Source organism: Doryrhamphus excisus, linkage group LG3, assembly GCF_037039965.1.
Source record: "Doryrhamphus excisus strain RoL-2023G ecotype Guam linkage group LG3, RoL_Dexc_Guam_v1.1, whole genome shotgun sequence".
NCBI classification, from domain to species: domain Eukaryota; kingdom Metazoa; phylum Chordata; class Actinopteri; order Syngnathiformes; family Syngnathidae; genus Doryrhamphus; species Doryrhamphus excisus.
The window spans coordinates 9,652,073-9,664,728 of NC_136359.1; the positions used below are offsets into that span (position 1 = coordinate 9,652,073).

General features: G+C 39.6%; 1 protein-coding gene across 4 annotated transcripts in view; it reads right to left on the reverse strand.

The window, feature by feature from the left end:
• Positions 1 to 12,656, reverse strand: part of fbxl17 (F-box and leucine-rich repeat protein 17) — a 235,595-nt gene that overhangs the window by 22,005 nt on the left and 200,934 nt on the right. For all 4 annotated transcript variants that reach the window (XM_058071437.2, XM_058071439.2, XM_078789605.1 and 1 more), the window contains one exon: positions 2,990 to 3,132. In XM_058071437.2, coding sequence (XP_057927420.2) covers positions 2,990 to 3,132 — 143 coding nt within the window. The remainder of the gene's footprint in view (positions 1 to 2,989; positions 3,133 to 12,656) is intronic.

The window sequence follows — 12,656 nt, forward strand, 5'->3', positions numbered from 1 at the left end:
GAATAACCATTGTGTTAGCATATCTTACATATCTTACTATTCAGCCTGTTCTGTATTCTTTTATTGTTGTTACAATTTGCCTTCTAAGATGACGTAATGTCTGTTTTGGTCAAGTAGTTTGTAAAATAAATTACCCACAAAAAATGCAACTTATATCCCAGTGCGACTTATGTATGTTTTTTTTTTTCAATTATGCATTTTTGGCCTTGTGCAACTTATACTCCGGAGCAACTTATAGTCCAGAAAATGTGTGTGTGTGCACGCGTGTGCATGTGTTAAGATTTGCCTTCGATGTGTAACCTCCTGTAAATATTCACAGAAAATATGAAATTACAGTAAATGTAGTAACATTTTGAAAAGTCAGAATAGATATCAAACTTGTCCCGAGTAAGCTGAACATTTTGATGTTGGATTTGTTTGCATTGGTGAAGAAATGGAGGAGTGGTTAGCAAGTAAAAAAATGAGGCTGAATAAGAAATATGAAGAAAACAAGGAATAAATAAATGAAAATGGCCGACGACAACAACATATGTGTGAATGCTTTGCAGAATTGACCCAATTAATTAACACCACTTCTATCGCCACTTAACCTAGCATGTTTTTGGAATGCTGGAGGAAACCGGAGTACCAGGAGAAAACTTGGTTATTTTTAATCAGACACGCTGACGTTATCAGAGAAAAAAAAAAAAAGAGATTGAAGGATCTCCGGAGAGCAGGATGTGTGGATGCGGGCTGGCGGTGAGCGAGGGAAGAGTGTAGTAGGAGTTAAAGGCAGAGCGAGAGATAATCTCCACCTCACTCGGACTGTGACTCTCACCTATTAGCCTCTATTATTCACTCTATAACTCTCTAGACTCACTCGAACAACAAGCCATGTTTGTTTGTTTGTTTGCCAACAAGAGCGAACACCATTTTCCATTCCACTCAAATCTTTTCCCACACAGATCAACCCTCAGTGGTGTTAAAGGCATATTCAGTGTAATGATAAACAGATTTTTAGGATGTGAAAGAGCGGAGAAACTGGGTGAAGAGGGCAAGTGCACACTTAATTAATTTGGTAATTCCAAGCTGGTAATATACCTGACCTTGGAAACTGTCAAACTCTTCTCTCTGCTCAATTCACACTCCATTACTACTCTAATAGCAACCAATTACCGCTTTGCTTAGCTGTGCCATCTCCAAATTCCCCACTCAAGAGCATAGGGAGCCCCATCGTTTATCTTTCCATCCTCCGGGCAACACTATGACTATCCCGGGAAGACAGATAGGTGGATAAATAAGAGCTGAGGAAGCTTAGAAGGAAAAACACAGAGAAATTGTTATTCCACGGCAGATGTAGGTCCTTTCACAACAGATTTTTGTTATTAGCATGGCTGTAGTTATCGATTGTTGTGTTACGCAGGCAGGAGGGAAGTAAATGAAAATGGAATCTAAGTAATCACCTGCAATGTAATGCAGTTAGTCTTTATTACCCCCAGATAAATATGATAGATACACACATTGCGGCCTGCAATAATGTCAAATGAACGCACCGCTGAGACCTTACACGTAGGGTCACTGCCATATTCTCATATGTTGGACTTTATTACAGTATAAACATATAAATATGATGCAGTCTTCCTTAACGATCTTTGGGTTGGCATTCTTATCAGACAAATCCATAATGGGTCAAGCTGGAGGCCGTGCCATGGAGATAGCCTCCATTTTATAATGAAGAAATAAAAATGATAAGTTCCCCACTTGCCTGCCTTGCTTACTTCTACTTGCGCTACACAACCCAACAGCTTTTAAACCGTAAAGTTAGGCCTCAACTTGGAAAGAAACATATGGAGGCCAATTAGTACGTGACTATTGGAATATGTTTTATTATAATACACAGTAACACTCTGCCCATAATAATGTGAAGCGAGGACAGCTGTTCACCTCCATTAATGTCCTTTATCCAACTCATGTCATGCTATGTGAGTCCTTACTAAGTGGACGCGTCGACTACATGAAGTGGATAGGACATTATGGTGATACAATGCTTTGCTGCCAACATCTTTACATTACATTTGTTGTTCCATAATGCTATAAGGTCTTAAGAAGAATGCCAATCAGTCCTTTAGTACAGACCTTTAAAGCGTCCCTAGCTGACATGATTCATCGGCTTTGCTTAAAATATTAGAAATTGTTTGTAATTATGTTCTACATTGTACGCCATTTGAAAGAGAACAGTAAATTCTGAAAAATGGCATTCATAGTTTAAGGCATCAGCCATGACGAACTCGCTCGCAGTTCCGTCTAATTTCCGGAAGGGATGTCATCGGGGTAACACCTCTCAGCCAAAGCAAAAAAAACAAACACTTCTTGAGGTAAATCATCAACTCGGTTGAGTGGTTGAGTATATTTTTCATCAAAATAGTAGTCATGTCAAAATGTTGTGTTGCTGCTGGATGTTCACGGTATCTGGGTGATACTCAGTTTGTTTTCTTTTACAAAAGAAAAAAAGTTTAAGACATCACTATAATCACTAAGCTGGCACAAGAGTGTCAGTAATGTGATGTTTACATAATGTTTTCTAAATCACAATAGCGACAATACTGTAAAGCATTATCCATGTTATATGAACATGCTGGCCGCAAACATTCATTATCGACATGCGGCCACAAGTACAATCAAACGCTCATTCAGAAGCCAATTTAAAACTATTATTGAAGTATAAAAATGACTATATACTGTATATACGTGTGTGTGTGTATATATACACACACACACATATATATATATATATATATATATATATATATATATATATATATATATATATATATATATATATATATATATATATATATATATATGATGTTGACATAAATAGTGATAATGCAGAGTTGTCTTATATTCAGGGTCGACTGAAATCCAGGTCAATACGGTAATATTGTGCCTGCATCCCCATGCTGGCAGCATATGAGACAGCATGAGACATTTTGGGCTAACGCTATTTTACCTTGTCACATCTCATAAGGCCCAGGTAGCGCAAGGACTTGCTGCTCTGTGCAATCTGCATGGCTCCCTGGTCTGTGATGTCCTTACACCAGCCGGCATCCACCGTCTCTATGGTGCTGCTATACTGGCCTATGGCTATCAGAGCTGTGGACACAGGGATGGATGGGAATTGGGGGAAGGAGGAAAGGTGGGGTGGTGAGGGAGATAGGAGGCGGGAAAAAAAGAGAAACGGTGTTAGTCTGACAACCTTTCTCATGCAAATGAAACAACATCACACTCTCAAAGGGGCACAGTGAAATTCAAGATGAAACCGGGGCAAGTCTTCTGGCTCGATGTGACACATTATTTTCAGTGTTTATCCAAACACCTCAGTGCCACACATACATACTGGGACACGCACATCACAAATCTCTCACACTCTGGCGCTTGTTTAGACTGCTGCAAGATGAATGTATTAGCATAGGTAACAATTCTGTATCCAGTGTATGAGTCCACCGTGTGTGTGTATTAAACATAATGCCAGAGTTAGATAACGTATGGTAATGGTAATGGTTCAATTTCATTTGAACATGCATCAGATTACAATTGAATGCATCACATAATCAGTTCACAGTTCCACATGTCCAAAAGGAGTAGGAAGAAGCAAAGCTTATTAAATCCTACCCCTCCATCTGGTATTGTTACATTTGTTCACTTCCTGCTTTCCTAATATAGTTTAAGTTTTTTTTCATTTTATTTTTGTCACATACCGAAGTACGACGTGACATGACCATACAATGACATAATGGTTACCATAGTAACTGTCAATTTAGTGATATGTATAGCACATCATGACTGGTTCAAGACTCTTCATCCTTGTATTTAGCAAACATCAACTGCTTGTATTGTTTCTTGAATTGGCTCATCGTTGTGCATTGTTTGAGGTCCTCACTCAATCCATTCCATAGTTTGATTCCACATACTGAAATGCTATGGCTTTTTAACATAGTCCTAGCATATAAGTGTTTCAAATGTAGTTCTTCCCCGAGATCACATTTCTCCTCTCTTGTAGGGAAGTATTGGATGAAGTATGTACTTTTATGCATGCAATCTGCAATTTTCTCAAGTCATCTCTGAAAGAGAAGGGGGATTTGTCTATGACGGAACTTGAATGCATGGAATGTGCAATTTTCTTGGCCAGCCAAATAAAACATGGTAAGAGAAGTGGGATTCACCAAATAAGATTTCCAACATGCAGCAATACACAATAACGCTCCTGATAAATCACTGCTGGACCATAACTTATGAACATGAGCAATTTATTTCATACATTTCTGAGAAAACTAAGGATGGCAACAGAAGCGGGATCTGTTGTGCATTTGATCAAATAAACATCCCAGCATCCAGAGATACACAACAATCCTCCTGATCAATTCTCCAGCTGGACCAAGTGGGAGATCTGTGCTTCACCAGTCGATTGATCGCACTTCTCGTTGATCGATTGGCCAGGGCCTGATCTTTGTTCCCGCACTTTCTCACAACTACGGCTAATTAGAGTGGGGAAAAGGTAGGTGGTCAAAGGGATGAGAGAAAGCTAAATAGAGAGGGAACCTTTGACGGTACCTTTAAATAGTCACTTAGCCTCCTGATGTCGTTTTCCCATTCGCACTAAATCAATTTCAGACTTTCAGACTTTCTCACACAAATATTCGAAGTCTAGGAGCCTATGTCTCGTAATTTCACATTAGAAAGGGGAAAATTGCACATTTTCTGCTTTTTAAAACAACTTGCACCCTGCTGGAGCAAAACACATACAAGAAGTGATCATATATGCGGTATGTAACATATGTATTGTATAGCTCAGGGGAAGCACTTCACATGTGGTTCCTTTTGTGCTTCAGCATGTTCCAGAATGCGGCGCATGAAGGCAATTATAGCTAAACAGGCACAAGGCTTTGAAGTTGCAGCGTGTTTCATGTAAAGCGGAACCATGGAGACAAGCGCTATCCCAGGCCAGATGTATAGCTTTCCACCAGTGGGGACACGTGGATTGTGCATTTGGGTGTGACTATAATCACCTGGGTTTAGGATTTTAAAGTAAAAGCTTGAACACGAGTTGAGCAGGATTCAACTTGGGAGTCAAACTAGAAGGTTTTGGCAGTACAACAACTCAGAATTTGTCCTCAGAACATGAACAAAACCTGCAAGGCATGGAAGGTGATACTTACACAATCCCACCTTCACCAGCACATGCTGCTACAGCTTATCATTGCTGATATTTAACAGTCCCACAAATTTTAACATTTTGAAATATGCTTGAAATAAGTTTTGCCATTGTGGGCTGCATTTAATGGCTACATCGAATTTGAAGAGCCAAGGGAAAAATGACTTCAGCAAATTTATTACCATATGTTATACTTCTTTTATCATTTTAGGTTCTATTACTTGCACGGCTTACATCCATGCAGTCAGTTTAGGTTTGGGATGGGCTCCAACCGACTGTAACCCAAACAGGATAAGCGGTATAGAAGATCAATGCATTGATGGATGCTTCAATTACCTGTAGAGCATCTTCATGAACAACTATTGATAATGAACAAACATAATTGTAGAATAGTACATTAAAAACAACCACACAGCATATATATTACAATTTCATTGTTTCTTATGGGAACAATTATTTTGAGATCCGTGTAAAAGCCTCCTAGACTCTGCTTTGGTTCCACTTTCCAATTGGACTTCCCACATAAAAAAGAGAATAAAAGCAGACAGGTGCTTAATATAGTGAATTAAAAGAAGAGCAAGTCAATACATTGTCGGCGTATTTCCCAAATTGTTGTGCTGCAGGTATTTATAGGCCACATGCACACAGCAGAATTTCAATTACTCTCACACGACGAGCATATAAGGAAATAAATGAAGCTAAAGATCATTTAGTGAGGGTCTGACATAAAGTGAAAGGAGTCAGATAATGCATCTGTCAGAACAAACCAAGCATCAGGCAATCAGACGTGTGGTCATTACAGCCTAATATCCCTGAGTGCGCTCCTTTTTCTTCCCCCCCACCTCCCCCGTTCCCTCGATCACTCTCCATTGGTAGATTGTAAACTGCAACCACTCTCGGGGGAGGGAAATGGAAATCGTTGGCTGCTTTTGCAAAAGAAAAAGGCTTTTTGTTGAAAAAAAAGCTTTTGCTATAGAAAAACACTTCTGTTCACAAACCGAGGTGGAGTGCAGTCGATGCAGAAGACCTCTCTCCATAGAGTCACAGTAGGAACAAAACCGTATATGTATGCATGGGGGAAATCAGTGGGGTGTTAAGATCAAGGTTTCACAAACTTAGCATTTCTTTTTTGGATCAACAATTGTCGGAGTGAAATTCTGAGCTTCATATGAACAAAGAAAATATTTTTCATACCTGCTAAGCTAATTTCAGTTATGTCTAAAGGCAACTTGAATTTATTCGAGTGCAAGAAAAGGACATGTCTAACTAACTACCTTCAAATTTACTTGAAGTAAAAGTAAAAGTTACAGAGTGACCTTTTAATAGGGGATCTGCAAAAACAGGGAAATGGGACAGTGCTATTTAAATATAAAAGCTATAGTAAAAGTTATAAAAGCTTCCGGTCCCTTTTTATTCATTTTTTTCACCTCATGAGATTTAATTCAAAACGTACCAAAGAACATCCAGGAAACAACCTAATTAACTCATTCGCTACCAAAGACAAATTTAAATGTTTTTTTTTTCCCAACCCAAACGCTTGCTCCTAAAGGCGCATACGTCCTTTTACTTTATTTTTTGCACTTGAGACACAGACAAAGACAAAGAGACAAAGAGGTAACAATGTAACTCCACACTAGAAGAGATCTTGGGTGCAGTTTTAAGCCCCCCCCCCAAAAATGAAGCAAATAATTGCTTTTTCAGTATATGCCATGTCTATATAGCCCAGGGGTGGGCAAATATTTTGACTCGTGGGCCGCATTGAGTTAACAAAATTGTCTGGGGCACGAGAACATATATTTAACACAAACACACTATTTTATGCTTAGAATTTTCCTTGAATTATTTGTCTCATTTTATCTGTAAAAGTGTAATACTATCAGCTATCAGCTGTATGTTCTCATGTCCCTTTTTTCAGGAGCACTTTAAACATCAGATCACATCAAACTATGTCATTTAATTTTACAGTTTTGTTGTTGTTTTTTTTTTTTTTTACTAAATAAGACATTCGACTTGCAAGTCATGTTGCCAGTTTGTATGTTAAAGGTTGAAATACTTAGAAAGCAAGTGGCGGCCCGGATTCAAACGCTTGGTGGGCCGCATGTGGCCCCCGGACCGTAGTTTTCCTACCCTGATATAGCTCACGAACACTATATTCTGTGTGCCTTGAAAAATCAGTAAAATTCATCAAAAACGGATGGTACTGAGAGGTACTGAAAAATGGCTGCAAGTGCGTTTGCATTTGGGAATTTGCGAGAATAAAACGGATCGTGTTTCAGGTATGGATTGTGGAGATCTAGGTCCTGCCTCTGCAGCTTTGCCTCTTGAAGTCGAAGGGCGTGCGGAAAGGCAAGGCAAACCAAATTTGAGCTAACTTTTACTTAAAATGTTTTTATTTGCCATATGTGTCATGGCCATATGTCCCAATACATTTGTCAGGATAGTGTACATGCAGTATGTATACGTATGTATACCCGCAACGTTGGGTAGTGACCAAAAGGATAAGGTCCCGTTTACAAGTGGCCAAATAGGTTTTCTGTGTAGGGTAAGTTGAGAAGCACTATCACTCTGCAGGAACATGAAGTAGAACCGCTGCTTCTCCGCACTGGGAGAATCCAGATGAGGTGGCTCGGACGTCTGTTCAGGATGCCTCCCGGATGTCTCCTTGTCGAGGCTTTCAGGGCACGTCCGACCGGTAGTCGGCCTTGGGAAGACCCAAGACACTTTGGATAATTTCCATCGATATTTAACCAAAATATGGTTCAACTATAGGCTTTTTAAAAACTTGTGATTGGCAGAGTATAGGTGACCACGAGAGCAGGAAATTGTCTATCCTACTGGTAATGATTTTCCGTCGACGAAAAGAGATGAAGCGATATGCAAGAGGAGCTTGGGTGACGAGAGGTTGGAGGAGAAAAGAGGAGGAAAATCCCATTTTGGCAGCTGGAGCTATGACAGAGTGGTGACTACACACTCCCAGACGGTAATGAGGACACACTCTGCTGCCCAGCCCGAAAATGGCTCCAGGACTAGCATGTGTGTGTGTGACTGTGGTGTGAAGAGAAGCAGACAAAAAGAAAGACTGACCTTAAAACCCGGATATCATTCATTCCCAGGAAAGCATCTTGTCCACCGTTTAAAGCCAAATGCTTGTTTGTTTAGGGATTCTCCGGGGATATGACTCGACATCTCTTTGTGTCAATCAATCACCAAACAGCTAATCAATCAACGGGTCGATGCAAACAATATGATGGGTCAACTCTGTGTCTTTACTCATCTCAACCAGAGCTTTCAGGCTGGCATATTTGTGTAATGTCACAAATCCATCTTGCTAAGCGTCAAAATACAACTGTGGTCATTGCAATGTTGCGACTATAGAGGTGATGGTTGACATCTCGAATAGGTAGATAGATAGATATGATGAAAGTAAAAAGGTGAATGGAAACATCTGAAATGATTAGCATGGATTTTGAAGCCACTGAATCAATCGCAACTGGACTGTTCAGGTTGTCTTAGAAGACATTTGGTCTTTGAAGACAATAACTTTCGTGACCCTGCCTCTTAAAAGCATCGCAATCGATAAACGTTAAAACCAATATCAGAACAAAAATTCTGAATCGGTCAAACAATGCCCGACCCTAGGCAGGCTTGTGTATCTTTTCCTTCATAATGTCATGAAAAAACGAAATTTCCAGAATTTGAGGACCTTCTCTTTCAAACGTAAAGCAAACAAGGGCCTCATAAACATACTCAGGGGAAACATAGTATTACTAGAACATCAACAAAGAGTTATGGGGGAACCTACATTGCATTCCATTATATACCTTGCTCCAAAACATGGCCATTGGTTAAAAGTCAGACAGTAAATCCATCCATATTACACTTTGCATTAAAGATGACCTTTAAAAAAGAGCAAAGGACACCAATGAAGGATGTTCAGAGACTGGCATGGTTAATAATCACATGACGCAACCGAAGCCTTTTCTGTAACAGTTTTGGTTTTGTTTGTGACGTGAGCCTTAGAGAAACGGTCGGAGTAATATGAGTCATATGTGTTGCATTACTGATTCAAACTTAAACAGAAACTCTCGTCATTCTCCAAAGGGTGAACAACAGAGTAAACCCTTAAATCTTCTGTATTTCATTAACTCTGTGTCCTCCTGTTATCTTAAATCCGGACCCTCATAAACTATTCTTTTTCCCAAGACACCATAAATAGCAGATCCATCCAAACATAGGTGGGGTTCTTAATGATGCTCTCCCAACATCGGGGTCATGAGTTGGTCAATCCAGAGATGACCGCAATGTGAGAAGGAACCTTCTGTAATCAGCTTACTCTGCTATCTAAGAGAGCCTGACCTCAGAGCTTCCAGGGGTTAAGCATCTTTTACAGGCTTATTAGATATTCACTTATTACATTCTCCCTAAATGATGGTGCACCATTACAGCTATCTTATTGCCCCCGAAGCCATTCCCCGCGCCTGTCGACTGTAACCTTATACAGCGTATTTTAGCCGCTGATTAAGACGGAGCGTTTACTAAAGACATGATGTTACAGCGCCAAGATTTACCGTGATGTACAGCGAGCTGGCGTGGAGAAAAAAAAAAAAGGAGTAATGGCACAACAGGAAAAGAGTCACATTAGGGCTGATGTATCCCAGAGAGCCCAACTGTCATGTCTAATGGGGAAGGACATTTGATTGTTTCTGTGTCTTGTCTTTGGGATACAAAGCATTGGCACTTGATGGCCGCAACCACAAGGATGTTAACTTTGTGTTTCTTGGCTTACAAATATGCAAACATTTTCTCCTGTTAAGCAAACAGAAATCATATCTATGTGACTTTTGTGACAAGGGTGATGTCTGACCTTGGGTTGACAACAATGTGGATGACGACAAATGCACCCGACAGTTTGCAGTTATGGCAATTGCACAATGAAAGATTTAAACAGTATTAAATTCAATTCCGTGTTATTGTACTAAGTACTAAACTGATACTCAAACCTCAAGGCATTCATTATCTGTAGTTTTAACACCAGACACAACTAGCGTCTTGTTGGATTATTATTACAAATTGTGACTCCAACTGTGTTTGCATTGTATTTTTATCACAAAACGTCCCTATTAGCCTGTTACGTGTCCTACCTCTTTTGGGCGTCTATGCGAACTAACTAAAATAACCCACACTGGAGCCAAAGAAAGTTGCAAGTGCTGATAAAGAAGATGAAAAAACTGTATACATAAATGATAGGGGGCTGCATGGTGGACGAGTAGTTAGCGCACAGGCCACATTGCTACGAGACCTGGGTTCGATTCCACCCTCTGCCATCTCTGTGGCGTTTGCATGTTCTCCCCGTGCATGCGTGGGTTTTCTCCAGGTATTCCGGTTTCCTCCCACATTCCAAAAACATGCTAGGTTAATTGGCGACTCCAAATTGTCCATAGGTATGAATGTGAGTGTGAATGGTTGTTTGTCTATATGTGCCCTGTGATTGGCTGGCCACCAGTCCGATCATAGCAAAATCATAAATCAATCGTAAATCATAGCAAAACACAAAAGTGTTTTATGTTAACATTTTTTGGTGTCTGGAATGGATTACTTTGATTTGCATTATTTCTTATGGGAAAAATGTATTTGGTTAAAGTACGTTTTGGTTTGAGTCTGACCTTCTTGAATAGATTAAAGACGCTAACCGAGATTTCTCTGTGTTATATAAATTTGGGCTGTCAATCGATTAAAATATTTCATTATGATTAATCGCCTTGTCCAGTTAAGTCATAATTAATTGTATAATCACAATTCATCGCAGATAAAAATCTATAATAACTGTACCTTTGAAAGAATTTTTTTTAATAAAAAAATGTTTTTAATACACCTATCATCACCATGATATATATCGTTTGATAAGTCGATTTGTGACAGGCCTAGCCCTAATAAAAATTCATGTATATCCAAATATCTTCAGTTGAGTAAAATACACCTAGATTACAGTACAGTGACATACTTTGACATGCTCCACTCCATTCATAATTATGGTATTTATTTCACCAGTGAAAGTGAAGGCCTCCAGACTGTATGACAGCTATTGTGCTATCCCATGCTCATTGCCAGCAACAGCAAACAGTTCCAGATTAGCCACACAGCAGAGTTTACAGGAATGATAATTAATCGTCTCCGTGCGGTAAACTCTCTGAAAGGTTACCTCAACAAGTATCATGTGGACGTTACTTGTCGCTCCTGTGATGGCAGCCTGACCCTGGCCAAGAGTGGTTCTCATGGTTGCAATGACTAATTGAATGACACACACAAGGCTCATCTTCAAAGCTGACCGAGGTTCAAGCAGCTAATGGTATAAAGAATAAAGCCCTTAAAACAAACACGCTCACAAGGTTTAGACAAGATACAGACTGTTGCTTTCTCCTCAGCTGATAATGAGATTAAAAGCTGTGAGAACGGCTGGCTCGGAAGTGCAAGGTACTGTCCAGATTTAGATAGGGAAATAAGAAAATCTGGACTTGGATGAGAACACGATGTGATCGAGTTACATGGTCCGGATTTATGACCATAGCAACTTACATAGGCGTGGATTTTTTTTTTTTTATTTCCACTATCAGACTGATGATTAAATGTTAGTCAATGACAACACAATTGAATACAATAATAATTATTATTTTTCAATAAAACTTATTATTTTATTATTATTATTATTTTATTATTATGAAGGGAGAAAAAAAAGTCCAAGCCCATGAAAACTGATTTGCCGCCCCACCAATGAAAACATTCATTGAGATCGATCAGTCCAGAAAAAGTTTGCAATTTCTAAGGCTTTGAGACTCCAGCAAACCACAGTGAGAGCTATTATCCACAAATGGTGAAAACATGGAAGAGTAGTGCACCTTCCCAGAAGTGGCCGGGCAACCATAATGACCCCAACAGTGCAGGGACAACTCATCTAAGCGGTCACAAAAGACCCCATGATAACATCCAAAGAACTGCTGGTCTTATTTGCCTCAATTAAGCTCAGTGTTCATGACTCCACCATAAGAAAGATGCAGAGCAAAAACAGCCTGCATTCCCCAACACAAAAACCACTGCTGAACAAAAATAACAATAAGCCTTCTGCCAATTTTGATGATCCCCAAGACCTATGGATAGAAATATTTTGTGTTTAACTAATCTCTAAGGTGTAGCCCATTTCAGGAAAAAAACATCACACAGTCAAACATAGTGGTGGTAGTGTGATGGTCTGGGGATTTTTTTGCTGCTTCAGGACCTAGAAGACTTGCTGTCATAAATGGAACCATGAACTATGCTGTCTACCAAAAAATCCTGAAGGAGATCTGTTGGTGACCTCAAGCTGAAACCAACTAGAGTTCTACAGCAGGACAATGATCCAAAACACACCAGCAAGTTCACCTCTGAATGGAAGAAAAAAAGAAGACTTTGGAGTGGCCTAATCAAAAGTCCT